Here is a 16,254-nt window from a genome sequence, read left to right as displayed (position 1 = left end):
AAAGCAAGACCATGCTGAGGGTGGCTGGGTTCGATTCCCGGTGCCGGTCTAGACAATTTTCGGATTGGAAATTGTCTCGACTTCCCTGGGCATAAAAGTATCATTGTGTTAGCCTCATGATATACTAATGCAAAAATGGTAACTTGGCTTAGAAACCTCGCAGTTAATAACTGTGGAAGTGCTTAATGAACACTAAGCTGCGAGGCGGCAATGTCCCAGTGGGGGATGTAATGCCAACGAAGTTAAGTTAGCGCACTGTAAAGAACCTGGGTCTTCCCTGCCAAAGTTTCCAGATGGATGCGGCAGTTAAGCAGCACAAGCACCTAACGGGCATTCCTGTCAGCAGCTACAAGAACGCTGTTCCGAAGATTCTTATCGGGATCGATAATTTGCGGCTAGCGCTACCATTGAAAGTACGAGAAGGAGAAGATGGGACGGCGCCGGTGGCGGTGAAAACCAGACTAGGTTGGTGCGTCTACGGTCCCCATGAAAGCAGTAAACAAGATTCATACAGTTTCCACATCTGCGAATGTTCCTGTGATGAAACACTTCACGAGGCGGTGAAAGACTTCTTCGCCATTGAAGGAGCAGGAGTATGTCCGACAGTAATCCCGATGAAGCAGGAAGACGAACGGGCGCTAACCATAATGGAAGCCACAACTTACCGTGTTGGAAACCGCTTCGAAACGGGACTAATTTGGAAAGAAGACCACGTAGAGTTCCCGAACAGCTATTACATGGCAGTGCGTCGGCTGGAATGCCTAGAGCGCAGGATGGATCGTGACACGGTACTGAAGGAGAATCTACACCGACAAATACGCGAATACGCAGCAAAAGGATACGCGCACAAGGCTACGAAAGCAGAAATGGAAGCAGCGGATCCAAGGAGAGTATGGCACCTCCCAGTCGGAGCGGTGATGAACCCAAAGAAACCGGGGAAAGTCCGCGTTATTTGGGACGCTGCGGCTAAGGTCGACGGCGTATCGCTCAACAGTGCACTCCTCAAAGGACCAGATCAACTCTCTTCTCTTCCCGCGATTCTTTTCCGTTTCCGACTGTACGGGGTGGCAGTCAGCTCGGATATCCAGGAGATGTTTCACCAGATCCGAATCCGAAAAGCAGACAAGAACTCCCAACGCTTCCTGTGGCGAGACAACCCGTCTGAGAAGCCCACAGTATACCTGATGGACGTTGCCACATTCGGCAGTACTTGTTCACCGGCATCAGCACAGTTCGTTAAAAACAGGAACGCCGAGCAACACCGAGAGCTGTATCCGGAAGCGGTAAAAGCGATTATTAACGACCACTACGTTGATGATTATCTGGCGAGTTTCAGCACGGAAGAGGAAGCAGCAAAAGTGGCACGCGAGGTACGACACGTACACGGCAACGGAGGGTTCGAATTGCACAACTGGCGGTCGAACAGTAGCACGGTGCTAGAACGACTGGGCGAAGTTCCACTTGCAGCCGAAAAGCAACTGAAACTCGTTGATGGAGTGAATACAGAGAGAGTGCTCGGAATGCTATGGAGTCCTTCAACCGACGAGCTGAGCTTTTCCACCCCGATGAGTGTAGAAGTCCAGTCACTGATTCAAACGGCCACGCGGCCGACAAAGAGGCAGGTACTACGATGCGTGATGACTCTATTTGATCCATCGGGATTGCTCTCACCGTTCCTCATCCATGGCAAAGTTCTTATCCAAGACATTTGGAGAGAAGGCACTGAATGGGACGAACAAGTCAGCACAAACGTATTTGCGAAATGGCAGCGGTGGGTGCAGATGATTGAGTACATCTCCGGGGTGCGCATTCCTAGATGTTATTTCCACCATGCGAATCATAAGACCTATCACAACTCCGAGCTCCATGTGTTCGTTGACGCAAGCGAGGTAGCGTACTCTTGTGCGATCTATCTGCGCACTCTTAGTTCAGAAATGGGTCCGCTGTGCTGCTTAATTGCTGCCAAATCCAAAGTTGCTCCGCTAAAGCCGTGGTCTATTCCCAGACTAGAACTACAAGGCTGTGTCTTGGGCGTACGTTGGTCGAAGTTCGTCCGAGAAAATCACGGTATTCCTGTATCCAAGATGGTGTTTTGGACGGATTCCAGAACAGCCCTGGCCTGGATCATGGCCGACCCTAGGAGCTTCCGACAATTCGTGTCCTTCAGAGTAGGAGAGATTCTGGAGCACACCACGGCAAGCGAATGGCGATGGGTGCCATCAAAGTCAAACCCAGCAGATGAAGCGACTAAATGGGGCAGCGGTCCGTACTTCGACCCAAACAGTAAGTGGTTCCATGGTCCGGACTTCCTGCGCCTACCGGAGGAAGAGTGGCCTCATCCAAAAGAGCCGGTGATGGTTACTACCGAGGAGATGCGGGCATCGATTCTGCACCACTGTTCATTCGAGCCGGTGATTGACTTCGACCGATTCTCTTCTTGGGATCGGCTACTACGAGCAACCGCATTCGCTCTCCGATTCGTACGCAATACGACCAAGATGCACCTGAAATACACAGGACAACTTCAGCAGTCTGAACTTCGAGCAGCAGAAACTACGATATGCAAGCTAGTGCAGTACGACTCCTACCCTGATGAGATCGCTGCACTGTCCAACAAGGTACCGAACGAAACCGGGCAGGAGGCTATCGGGAAACACAGCTCCATCTACCGATTAATGCCGATTATGGACGACAACGGGTTGCTACGTGAACGTGGCCGGATCGGAGCAGCTGCAGACATCGGCTACAACGTGTGTCATCCAATTATACTGCCGAGAAATCATCATATCACGGAACTTCTCGTTCGTCGATACCATGAGCGATACCGTCATGGAAATACAGAAACGGTGGTTAACGAGATCCGCCAGCTGTACAGCATTTCAAGACTGCGGTTGGTGGTCAAAAGGGTAAGCCGTGAATGTACGTTCTGCAAGATCCGCCGAGCGAAACCAGCAATTCCACCAATGGCGCCGCTTCCACCTGATCGCCTGGCTCACCATGAACGGGCCTTCACCTACACAGGGGTGGACTATTTCGGGCCGCTGCTGGTCAAGCTGGGAAGATCAAACGTCAAACGCTGGGTCGCATTGTTCACCTGTTTAACAGTACGTGCCGTCCATCTCGAAGTCGCGTACACACTGTCAACCGAATCCTGTATTTCCTGCGTCCGCCGATTCGTGGGTCGCCGAGGCCCACCCGCCGAATTCTTCAGTGACAACGGAACAAACTTCCAAGGCGCTGACCGAGTGCTGCGACATCAGATTAGCCAGGGACTGTCCGACACCTTCACTAGTACCAATACTAAATGGAACTTCATTCCGCCAGGAGCACCGCACATGGGAGGAGCATGGGAACGCCTGGTGAAGTCAGTAAAAACCGCCATGACCATGGCGTACTCCGAGGAGAAACTCGATGACGAGGGGCTGCAGACACTGGTCGTGGAGGCTGAACGTATGGTGAACTCGAGGCCTCTGACGTATCTGCCGCTAGAGTCTGAGGAGTCGGAGGCACTTACACCGAATCACTTTTTGGTGTGGAGCTCAAGCGGGGTGATACAACGAAGAGATCAACGAAGCATCGATACAGTCTTTTTTTTTTTTTTTTTTTTTTTTTTACAAGGGAGAATGCATTTTACACACTAACCCAGTACACGTGCATTGTAGTTGCCAAACTACCACACGGAAGTGTACTGGAGTGTCGGACTCGACCATACCGGTAATACCGACTAAACCCCCTTGGGCTCCACCATCGTTTCCCCCAGGAACTACCTCGCAGTACTACTTCTGGGGGACGGCAGTACTAAGCGTACTCGCTCATTATCGCTCACACAGGCACTCGTCCCACGCGAGACTGACTTGGGTGCTCGCTCTATCGCACCCTCAAACACACCCTACATACTCTGTTGCACCTCTGTCATGCCGTGCAGGTCTAACTTGTGTGCCCACCCTTCTCATGCCATGTGGGTCTAACTTGTATGCCCACCCAAACCCTTGATTCATGCTCATACGCTCCATGCTTGCACACACATTAACGCTCCTATGGGTCTGACTTGTGTGCCCACCCTTCTCATGCCGTGCAGGACTAACTTTTGTGCCCACCCTTCTCATGCCGTGCAGGACTAATTCTATGCCCACCTTTATCGTACCATGTGAGACTGCTCACCTCTTTCATTCAGTTCGCGCTGACACATACTACTCGAGTCATTCGACCTAACACTCCCTCTGGCATCCCTTGTGGGACTCTTCGCTTAGGTTCCCACTTCTGACATACCATGTGAGTCTGACTCACCTCATTCATGCCATATGAGACTAGCTCAACACGACTCAACTCATTCCTTTCGTACCATGTGAGACTGACTTGGATGCTCCCCACACTCCTCTGCCACGCCACGGGGTATCAGTAGTCGTAGGAACCAACATTCCTGCGCTACTCCCAGCGCGGCGTGTGCAGTCCATACGTACACCTATTCATTCACCCTTCTGCCATGCTTCGAGGTGACGATCTCGGTTGCCACCCGCTGCGCCATTACCTCTGCATGGGCAGACCATTCACACACTTCTTCGCGTTCGGCACTTTCGCTCTAACTTACCAATCATAAGTTAGTCATGCTTGTCGATTGTTGCTCGGCGCGCCAGATTCTCTGCAAGCTGCAGGCAATCTGAGTGGTTGCAGTCGAGACTGCGTTCCACTTCTCCACCGCTTGACACATCCTTTGGACAAGATTATCCGGAGTTGTGTCCCGGCCGCAAACGTCTAGCATTGCTCTTCTTTCGACGTCGAAACGAGGACATACGAACAGTATGTGCTCTGCAGTTTCGTCAACACCTGGGCAGTCAGGGCAGACGGGGACCTCCGCGTGTCCAAACCTGTGGTGGTACTGTCGGAAACAGCCATGGCCTGACAGGAATTGTGTCAGATGGAAGTGAACCTCCCCATGGGGTCTCCCCACCCAGCTTGATATGTTAGGAATCAGCCGGTGGGTCCACCTACCTTTCGAGGAGTTATCCCACTCGCGCTGCCATCTGGCAACCGAGGTCACCCTGGTACGCTCGCGGGCTCCTCTGGTGCCACGTAGGTCAAAACACTCCTCGTCCTCCCGGATGACCAGCCCGACTGGCATCATACTCGCTATCACGCAGGATGCGTCGCGCGATACCGTGCGGTAGGCCGATATCACCCTGAGACACATCAAGCGGTAGGTGCTCTCCAGTTTCTGCAGGTAACTGGTTACCCCCAGTGCTTTTGCCCAGGACGGGCCGCCGTACCTAAGAATAGATGCGGCAACGCCTGCCAGTAGCCTACGTCTACTGGCGCACACCTTGGAGCTGTTGGACATCATCCTCGATAATGCCGCCACAGCAGTCGAAGCCTTCTTGCACGCATATTCGACATGGCTACCGAAGGTAAGCTTGTCGTCTATGATGACCCCAAGAATCTTCAGACTCCGCTTTGAAGTGATCGCGACGTCTCCCACGTGTACAACTGCATGTTGTGCCGACTTACGGTTGCTGACGATAACCACCTCCGTCTTATGTTGAGCGAGCTCAAGGCCTCTCGCACTCATCCAGTCCGCCACAGTGCTGATCGCGTGTTCTGCGGTTAGCTCTACTTCGGGGATTGACTCCCCGTAGACCTCTAGGGTTACATCGTCAGCAAAGCCGACGATCTTCACACCAGGAGGGAACTTTAGCTTCAGAACCCCGTCATACATCAGGTTCCATAGTACCGGACCCAGGATTGACCCTTGCGGGACTCCTGCGGTAATAGGAACACTTTTCTGACCGGCATCGGTCTCGTATAGCAGCACACGGTTCTGGAAGTAGCATTCCAAGATCCGGTACAGTCCCACCGGCAGGCTAAGCCGGTGTAACGAGAGCGCGATGGCATCCCAGCTTGCGCTGTTGAATGCGTTCTTCACGTCCAGTGTCACCAACGCACAGTATCGAATTCCTCGCCTTTTCCGTTGGATCGCTACCTCTGCAGTCTTGAGGACTGAATTGATAGCGTCCACCGTGGACTTACCCTTCCGAAAACCAAACTGGTTACTCGACAGGCCATCCGTACCCTCTGCATACGGGGTGAGCCTGTTGAGGATGATCCTCTCGAGCAGTTTACCCGTCGTGTCGATCAGGCAAATTGGTCTGTACGCCGATGGGTCACCCGGAGGCTTCCGGCCTTCGGCAGCAGTACCAACTTCTGCCTTTTCCATCTCTCAGAAACAACACTCATCCAGGCATCTCTGCATAGCTAGCCTGAACATGTTCGGGTTCGCTATGATCGCTGCCTTAAGTGCACTGTTTGGAACTCCATCGGGGCCTGGAGCTTTGTTCATCGCAAGGGTGTTAGCCACTGCGAGTAACTCTTCGTTCGTCACCGGAGCCACCATTTCGGCCACACTCCCAGCGCCTTGCAGCCCAGGAGGAGGCCAGGGACTTGTGGCTCGGGACGGAAGAGTACTTCGATAATCCTCGCCAACCGGTCCGGTGACCGTTCGGGGGTGAAGAGCCCCTTTGGTCTTGGCCATCACGATCCTATAGGCGTCACCCACGGATTCGCATTGGCACCCTCGCACAGGTTGTCGAAGCACGCTCTCTTGCTGCTCTTGATGGCCTTGTTAAGGGCCAGTCTCGCAGCTTGAAACACTTCCCGGCGGACCGCTCTTTCCTCCTCGGTGCGGGCTCGTTGCGTCCTACGTCTAGCCTTGAGGCAGGCTGATCGTAGGGCTGCAATTTCGGCACTCCACCAGTATACCGGGCGTCTGCCATTTCTTGGCAGGGCTTTCCTCGGCATAGTAGCGTCGCACGCGCGTGATAAGACAGCTATCAGCGCATCCCCGCTTAGACTGTCGGTGTTGGCCTCCAGTCCCAGGGCCGCGGTGAAAACTTCGCTGTCGAAGTGAGTGGTCTTCCACCCACGGACCTGACAGGGATCACCTGCCCTCGGACGCTGCACACCATAATTGATCTTGAAGCGAATTGCTAGGTGATCACTATGGGTGTAGCCTCGTCTACCCTCCAGTCCAGGTCCGAGACCAGACTAGTGCTGACAAACGTTACATCTATCCATGACTCGACCCCATTCCTACGGAATGTGCTACTGGCTCCGTCATTGACAAGCACTGCGTCGAGTTTTGCAAGTGCCTCGAGTAACGCTTGTTCCCTCTGATTGGTGCAGCGGCTGCCCCATTCCACTGCCCAAGCATTAAAGTCTCCCGCTATAACGAACGGGCTCCGACCTACTAGGTCGGCCGATAGCCTGTCGATCATCTGGTTGAACTGTTCCATTGGCCACCTTGGTGGGGCGTAGCAGCTACAATAGAACACCCTGTTGATCTTGGCTATCGCGACACCCTCCGCGGAGGAGTGTACAACCTCTTGAACGGGTACCTGCCCGTTGTGCAAATTGCCGCCGACCTAGACCCGTCCGCCACCCAGTTGCCGTTGCCGGCAGGGACGTTGTACGGGTCGGACAGGAGGGCGACATCGATCCTCGACTCCGAGACCGCCTGCCACAGCAGCTGCTGGGCAGGTGCACAGTGATTCAGATTCAGCTGTGTTACTTGCACGGCTTTTTCCGATTGGCTTCTCCGAAGGGACACGCAGGCCCGCCCATAGCATGGTTCCGGGCCTGCTGTACTGGCGCAGATAAGGCACCCAGGTGCCTTATCGCATTCCTGTGCTTTGTGTCCCTCCTCGCCGCAGCGACGACACATCTTGCTTCGGTCTGGGCCCTTGCAGTCATAAGACTTGTGCCCGGACTCAAGGCACCGGTAGCACCTGTCCACTGAAGGTGGCTGGAGCACGCTTACTGGGCATACTGACCAGCCGATCTTCAGCTTCTTTTTCTCGATGACCTTTTGGCGTCAGCCACCGGTAGTCTGAGATAGGCTACCTGCGTACCAAAGAATCCCCTCTTAGACGTACAGAGGACCGCTCAACCTCTGTGCCGCACTGCTCTTTGACGGCAGAGACGACGTCTTCCGCGGTCGTGACCTCATCCAGCTGCTTACACTGGAGGGTCACTTCCGCACCCAACGACCTAACCTGAGCGCCGTCACCCAAGACCTCCTGGGCAAGCTTTTGTAAGCCGCCCTGCTGGATTGCGCGCCACGCTTCAGTACCAAGATCATTTCACCGTTCTTGGTACGTCTAACGCTGCGCACGTCCTGGCCCAGGGCCGATAGGCTATCGGCCGCTCGCATCGATTTAAGGACATCGGCGTATTTGTCCTTGTCGGTTTTCACCAACAAGGCCTCGCCTCTGTCTCTCACTTTCTTCATTGGTCGAGGGTGTTCGACTTCCGCCCCTACTGACCAGTTGCTGGCGATTCGCATCCCCTTCGGCGGGTACCGATGGCTGGCTGGGGCCAGCTTGTGGCTCAGCAACTTGTGCCTGTCTAGTGCCTTTCGCCTTCTTGGGCATACGCCCTTCAGGCTCCGGTGCACCATCCAGGCGACGCTTCGCCTTAATGGTAGCGCGTTTGGGTCGCTTCTTACTTGGCGTTTTCTTGCCCTCACTGGCCGTAAGGGCGGTCGCCTCTTTCGCCGCAGTAACACCGCTAGGGAGGAGAGGGCCTTGGTCTGCGTACCTTTGGCTATCCTCTCTGCTTCCGCTACACGCCTGATGTAAGCGACCTGTTCTTGTCTTGCGACACGAACAGCTCGCCGGAGCACCAACAGGCTCTGCTTGAGCTCCTTGTTGGTGTTCTGCCTGCCGCTTACGAACTCGATGATCTCATCGAGTTGCTCGGCCACCACCCGTATCCCGGGTAGTGGATCGTCAGGCGTGCAGGCAGGGCTACTCCCCACCACCGCTGGAGACTCTTCGGTGCTGCCAATAGCAGCAGCAGCCGTCACTCCACTTGCCCCCTCTTTAATAGGGGACCTCGCTAGGCCCCTTTGGCAAAGGGGTCCGTCACCTCCAACTCCAAAGATAGGTTTCGCTCACTACTCATTTCTCATGGGTCCCCCTTGCGCCTGCCGCCGAATCCTACTGGAGTAGTCGCCTTTAGTGATCCCATGGTTATCCATGCCTGCCTTGCGGCAAGCAGGGAGGCCATGCAAGGGTTGACACTTGCGTGTTCAGAGCCAGATCAGCGCAAGTCAGGAAAGGGCATCTGAGCCTACTCCCACCCAGTAGGCAAAACTGGATGGCAGGATTGGGCAGCGTGCTACAAGGCCCGCCACGGTTTTATGGGACGGAAGACAGCCTAGCCATTAGCCCACTCGCCGTTTCGAGTCAGTGTCACCCGACCCTACTAAGAGAGTAGAATGTCAGACTGCCAGCCCTCACTTCACAATATAACAATATCCAAATACGAAACCAGTACACGCAACCAGTATGCCATAATCAGGGTCTTACTGATATCAACCCTGATGTGCCAGTGGCACTCTCTGGGCTTGTGCTTTTGAAGCGGCACACAGTCGCTTTGATAGAGTCTGCTTACGGGCACTTGTGGTTTTTGGGAGGGATTTTAGCAGAGCCCACTGCTAAATCCCACCACGCCCTAGGCAGTTCTCCCTGACTCACAGACAGCTGGGGAGGGGTCGTCAAGCCCTTGGACATGGTCCCTGCTGCCCCCAGCAACGATACAGTCTGGGTTCAGCCAAGTGAACTAGTCCGCCGAGAAATCCTGGGGAGATCCTGGGAACTAATCCAGCGTCAGCTGGATGTTTTCTGGAGACGTTGGTTGGTCGAATATTTGCCGGAGATCCTCCGACAGCCGAAGTGGTTCGACGAAACTCGTTCGCTAGAACCAGGAGATCTGGTGATGGTCGCAGAACCGACGAAGCGAAACGGATGGGAACGAGGACGAATCATTCGCATGATCTCGAATCCGGATGGTCGACATCGTCAGGCCGTCGTACAGATTGGACAAAAGAGCGTGGTGCGGCCGGTCTCAAGGTTAGCGCTGCTTGACCTCAAGGATCATCGTGAGACTCCGGAGAACTTCGGACCACACCCGGGGGAGACTGTTAACGCAGAAGCCGTCAAGCTGGCAACCTTGCCCAACACCGAATCTGAAGGGCACTCGTCAGCTGTCAAAGCGCCACGTCAGCTGCCGAAGCGCCGCGTCGACGCTGGTGGAATGACATCGCTCGTTTGACAAGCTGTCATCGGGCTCTTCCGGTCATTCTTCGCCACATTCCAGCTACGTTGAAGCAGCAGTGAGACGTTTACGATTTAAGAAAACAGTGAATTTAGTTAAGAGAATTTGAAAATTAAAATACGGTTCAGAAAATTAGCGTGTAGTGCTCGATTCGATTTTCCACCGATTAAGGATTAGTTCGGTAGGATTATACCTTTGGCGATAGTTGCCAGATTGTAGTCGCAAAGTGAGGTTAGTTGAGTCAGGTCAAAGCTATCCACATAATTTATTATTTTTATCAGCAGTCATAGCGTGAAATCCATCGTCGCAGTCTGTCCAGTCTGTGGTCCAGTAGGTCCTTCCGACAAATCCTGAAAAGAAAGTGAGAAAATAATATTAAATGAAGATAATATCAGTTAATTAATTATCTGAATTTAGGCCACTAGGTAGAGGTTAGTGTGTGGCACAGCAGGTGCGCAAGATATATAGGCCCACCGAATTGTGAGTAATTATTGAATACTTACTGTGAAATATTATACTTACGTTTCGATCTAATTATAGTTGAAGCTCAATACACAAAGCTATCAGAACCGGTTTGTGTTTTTCCTTTGCGCCCTGCCAGCCTCGACAGTCGTTGACTGGGAGTGATATCAGCCAGTGCACCGCGATGTCACACAATGCACCAGGAACACCAGGAACTGCCGCATAAAACCGCGCTGCAACAAGTGTGGCGAACCCCATCCGACTGACGAGTGTGACAAAATGGAGGTGGCCGATCCCATATGCACCAACTGTGGCGACAAACATTGGGCCACCACAAAGGGCTGCCTAAAGCGAGCCGAGTTCCTGGAAATCCGGAAGAAGGCTTCCACCAGGACCATTCCGAAGAAGAACCGTGTTCCTTTAATCAACAAGGTGAACTTTCCAGCCATCCCGGCTCCCCGTCGTGTGATTACAATTCTACCACCGCTACAGCCGCACAAGCGACTGGCAGCGGCATCTGCATCGGTCCAAGCTCCAACATCGTCGGCACCATCTACTAGCGAATGGCCCCCGCTCCCTCCTCCTGGGTTCCGTCGGCAGTCGGGGAACGAAGCCGTCCCATCGGTAGAATCTGCCCCGCTGAACACTCCGGAGCAACTGATGCCGATCTTCGCGCAGCTCGCCACTCGGCTGCGAGGCTGCAAAACCCACTTCGACCAGGTTTTCACTCTCGGCATGTTCATCATTGAAAATGGCTGCTAGAGTGGGCCTGGTCAACTGGAACGCTTGCTCGCTCACGAGCAAAATAATTGAGCTGAAGGATTTCCTTGAGGAGAAGGAAATAGACGTGGCGTTCATCACCGAAACGCACCTAAATCCGGAGGTGAACGTCAACATCCCGGACTTTCGCATCGTGCGACTCGACCGGCCGACCAGGGGAGGTGGTGTGGCCATCGCTCTTCGCTACAACATAAACTGTCGCCTGCTTCCAAGCTTCCAGTCATCGAGGATCATCGGCTGCCCTTCGGAGGGACATCGTCAAGCTGACGCGGAGGCAAGGCCAGTACCGTCAACTGGGGGGAAGATGATCATTGAGGTGAAGATGATCATTTGATGCGTCAGTCAAAAGTGCCAAATTTTTTTATGAAACGGTAGTCAACAATATTCTCCGTTCAAGTAATGTTACCGCTAGGTAGAAATCCGAGTTTTTCGATTATAATCATGAAAATGTATTTTGTGGAAGAAAGAGAGAGATAGTCATAAATGACGCTATTTTCATTTCTAATATTGACTTCGTAGACTTCTATACGTCCTAAATTCAACATTCATACAAATAACCTTGTGTATTTTGACTATTAGGTCATAATGATTTTAGTAGAGCTGCCTTGATCAACTTCACCCCAAACCAGATTACTCAAAAAATGTGTGATAATTTAATTTATTTTAATAAATGCGAACACATTTCAGAAAACTAAAGTTGTTGATTATTGCAACGTATAGCAGTACATTTTTTGAAAATATTTGTTTGGATTTAAAATGTAAACACACATTGTTATTGCATGTTTTGTCTTAAAAATGATCATCTTCCCCCCAGTTGACGGTATATCATTGCCGGCGACTTGAATGCCAAACATCAAGCCTGGGGCAACAGTCGCGGCAATCCAAACGGCACCATCTGGAGCAACGATATGGAGAAAGGCCACTACACGATCTTGAGCCCGGATTCCCCCACTCGGCTGAGTCGGTCCGGTATCCACGCAACCCTCGACCAATACATCACGAACATGAATGATCATGTCTCGCAGCCGGTCGTCCACCAGGAGCTCAGTTCGGATCACTATCCGGTGGTGGCGGAAGTGGGCTCCTCGGTTAATCGGCACCTGCAGTTACGGCGAAATTACCATCAAGTGAACTGGCAGCGGTTCCAGCAGTGCGTCGACAACTCCGTCGATTACGAGGTGCGTCCGGAGACGCCGGAAAGTATCGACCGCCAGCTGTGCGCCATCGAAGAGACAATCTCGGTGGCCAGAGAGCAGCATGTCCCGACGGCTCGGCAGGTAAGCAACTCCTTAAACATCTGTACACCAAAGATTTGATTCGATTGCGGAATGTCACTCGCAGGCAGTTTCAACGTACTGGACTGCCTGAGCTTAAGGCACGCTGCAATCGAAATTCAAAAAAATATCAAGGCCAGAATGGTGGACCTCAAAATTAACGACTTCTCGAATAAGATCCGCACTCTCCCAGATTATGCTAAGTCGTTCTGAAAAATGACCAAAATACTAAAATCCAAGCCTCGGCCCATTCCACATTTGATCGCACTAGACAATAATGGGAAAATCGGGCAAAACAGGCACTTCCTGATGTCTGCGCAAAACCAAAATTCCACTACGAGATTCTACGCATTTTTTTACATTTTATAAGGTATATTGCACGGCTCTACTGAAGCGGCCTTTAAATAAGTGCCATTTTGGGTCCCTTTTCTCCCACTGTGCAATGGCAGGCTACTAATTGATACTTTTGCCAAGAACTGCAGCCCTTCCTAATCTTGAACAGATCGCTTCCTCATATTGATGTTAATCGTTAATTTATCGTTATCGCCGATATAGTTAATTGTGTTCAACGTAATCGCTTGCTGCGATAAGGATAAATAAACTCAATTATTATCGGAGTTCGATAATTTAATGGAAGTGTACTCAATAATTTAACGATAACGGGGTTAATAGATTACGCGATTAAAGTTGGTATACAGTTTTGACAGAAGCCGAGAATTTGACAAATTGATTGCAGCCTGTTGACCAGAGTTGATTTTGATTGAAGCGATACACCAAAAAAAAAAAAAATAGGAAGAGCATCGGGGTCGTACTTCTTGTACTTTTGGAGACAAGAAGCTCAGGAAGACTGACTCAATGTTCGGCGGCGCGAGGAGATTAGCAAGGGGAATATCAGCTAGTGTACACAACCTCGCTGTAGACGGGAGATGGGTAGGAAACAGGTGCCAAATAGATGTGGCTGATCTTGTGCTGTAGAAACTTATCGTTTAATTAATAGAGAGCTGTAGCTGCTGGAAAAAGTATCAGTCAGTAGCCCCCCATTGAGTGGTATAAGGGAATCTAATATTTTTTGTGAAGGTGTTCTATTTACTATCTCCGATATTTTCATGTCTGCTCCTCTATTATTAATTTAATAATGAGATGCTATCGATTGTGCATCACAAAGAACCTTGGCTTGCCTGAGCCTACCAAATAAACGAACTTGGAAAAAAATCATACCTGATGGAAGGTATAAAAATAAGATATGAGTTTATCATCAAAGTTGGGTTTCGCTTTCAAAACAAATAACTTTTGTAAGAAGAAAAATTACACTGTTTTGCGAATTTTTTGTCCCGGATATCCCGGAATTTTTGGGATTTCAAAAATAATATCCCGGGAATCGGGAAATCCCGAATTTTTCTAAATCCCGGGATTTTTTGTCCCGGGATGTCCCGGGTTGGAAACTCTATTAAATATGCTACAAGCTCTTTGCAGTTCTTAGAATTGAAGGTGTTCACAGTATATGCTTCGGGTAATACAAAAATCTCTGAAATGAGGTCTTAGTCGTCCGAGAAATCTCTGGAGTAAAGCCTAAAGATCTACTCGCGTAACCAAAGGCAAATATAATATATTAACAATATAGTCCACTCTAGCTGAAAAAGCGCTCCAACGTATGGCGGTCGAACTGTTCAATCACAGCAACGCGTGAAAGCGCATCGTTGCTTCGATATCAGTTTGAACATCAAATGTCAAACGTCATACTTATTCAGTTTATTGATTCTACAATTTCTTTGGGAATTTTCAAGGAGCGGAACAGTTTTTTCATGTGTTTAGGACTGACACGAGCCCTTAACCACGATCGTTTGACGACAGCAGTGGACAGATATGGTCACCGTTGTGCTATCATCGACTCGACACTATATCGCCGTAAAAATTTCTTTTCTCCAATAGGTTCAACACTATCCATGCTGAACCATCATCGGTGCCATGTGAAGATTATACTTCCATGAATTGACATCAGATAACAAGAGCGGCAAGAATCACTAGTTCATCATTACTCCACGATTACCTGATCATCAAGAGCTACGGAGAAGCTATAGAGTGTATCAAACCGATCGTATTTATTCAAATTATATAACTGGTGTTGTAACATGAGTGAAGTTGTTGCTCTATTAACTGACTAATAAAAGAAATAAGACTTATAAGCTATTCGAAAAAGGTATTACGAACTCCCCTTTACTTTGGAAGATCTCTTTGTTCTGTTGGCCACTGAATACTATATGAAGAAAATGGAATAGTACTTGTCCGCCTTAGACAAGCCAAAACTATACAGGAAACTGTTCGGTACCTTCACAAACGCATTCTCTCGAAGTGTAGAAAATATCAAGATCCTAAGCTCGATGAAATGCCTGTCGGTATAGGTATATTAATGTGTACACAAAAAAACATCCGTTTGCATCAGTCAAATATCTTCATTAGAGGGCTCATGAAATAAAATGAATCTAATTAACGATTTCTTCTAGATTTTATTTTTGACATAATGTATTTTGTGTACGATGATCACAAACGTTGTTAACGTTGCAATCAAATTAAATATATAGGACGTAGGCATTCACGAAGAAATATTAACGCAATTGATCTTCTGCTGCCAGTTTTGCGTTCCGCATTGGCAACGTTTTATGTGGTGCGGATCTTCCGATGCAAAGAGGTTTTGACTGTCAAACAGTTGAAAATCGAGGGCAGGAATATTATAGTATCGACTTTTTTCAACATTGTTGTTGATTCTGTTGTTTATTAAACGACAGCAAAAATTTAAAGCTACTTTGATAATTTTCAATGAAACAGTTAGACTTTTGATCACCAGTTGGCGCTTCGCTACAGAAAAGGTGTTCGCCAGGGACCTGTATGGGATAATCAAGAGTGGGCTATCTTGTACTTTAAAATCTTTGCCAAAGGCCTATTATCCAAATTCAAAGACGGTTCATGCTCTTTGTGGTACTTAGCATAGAATGCGTTCACAGTATATGTTCCGAGTCATCCAAGAAATCTCTGGAGAAAGGCCTTAAGGTCTACACTCGTAACCATGGGTCTATGGACTTGTCTCAAAAGTGGTACATGCTCTTTGTGCTCCTTGAAATCAAATGTGATCACTACATATGTTCTGCGCTATCGAAGAAATCTCTCGGATAAGTCCTCAGCCATACAAGAAATCCCTGGAGAAAGGCTATAGGGTCCACACGCGTAAACGAAGGTCTGTAAATTTCTTTCAAAAGTGGTACATGCTGGTACACTGCCCATGATCGCATATAACATTTGCATTTTTGTCGATTTTGAGGTAAGCTCATGAATCATCTCCAAATTGCTAGTTCTTCCAGCTGACCAGGTGAAATAAGAAAGTTTGTTCCAAAAAACTTGAAAAAACTACCAAGTTGTTTTGTAACATTAAACAAAGTGATCGCATAACCGTAACACCAGAAAACTTTATTGCCAGTACGCCATGTACTGAGTGCAAAAAATTCGAAATAAGTTTTCATTCAAATACCAAGTAATGGAAATGTTTCTTCCGAAGATACTAACTGGATAATGTTTTTGTACAATTTTTGGGAATTTTTAAAAATTCATTGAGATTTCCATACTTTTGCATATCACAAAC

At 49.7% G+C, this 16,254-nt stretch overlaps 1 protein-coding gene across 1 annotated transcript; it reads left to right on the top strand.

The window, feature by feature from the left end:
• Positions 1–293: 293 nt before the first annotated feature.
• LOC134202211 (uncharacterized) lies at positions 294–10,104 on the top strand. Its single transcript, XM_062677266.1, has 2 exons — positions 294–3,548; positions 9,721–10,104. The coding sequence occupies exons 1-2, from the start codon at positions 294–296 to the stop codon at positions 10,102–10,104; spliced, it is 3,639 nt and encodes a 1,212-aa protein (XP_062533250.1).
• Positions 10,105–16,254: the final 6,150 nt, after the last annotated feature.

The sequence above is a fragment of the Armigeres subalbatus genome, unplaced genomic scaffold (genome assembly GCF_024139115.2).
Source record: "Armigeres subalbatus isolate Guangzhou_Male unplaced genomic scaffold, GZ_Asu_2 Contig1089, whole genome shotgun sequence".
NCBI lineage: Eukaryota > Metazoa > Arthropoda > Insecta > Diptera > Culicidae > Armigeres > Armigeres subalbatus.
Note: the sequence above shows the minus strand (reverse complement) of the source record. Positions and strands in the feature narration are given on the sequence as shown.

Excerpts from the sequence above, each read along its gene's own strand:
- LOC134202211 (XM_062677266.1), top strand. The coding sequence starts at position 294 with ATGGATGCGGCAGTTAAGCAGCACAAGCACCTAACGGGCATTCCTGTC. Across the intron at positions 3,549-9,720 it reads TGGTGTGGAGCTCAAGCGGG|CCGAAGTGGTTCGACGAAAC; the intron begins GTGATACAACGA and ends ATCCTCCGACAG.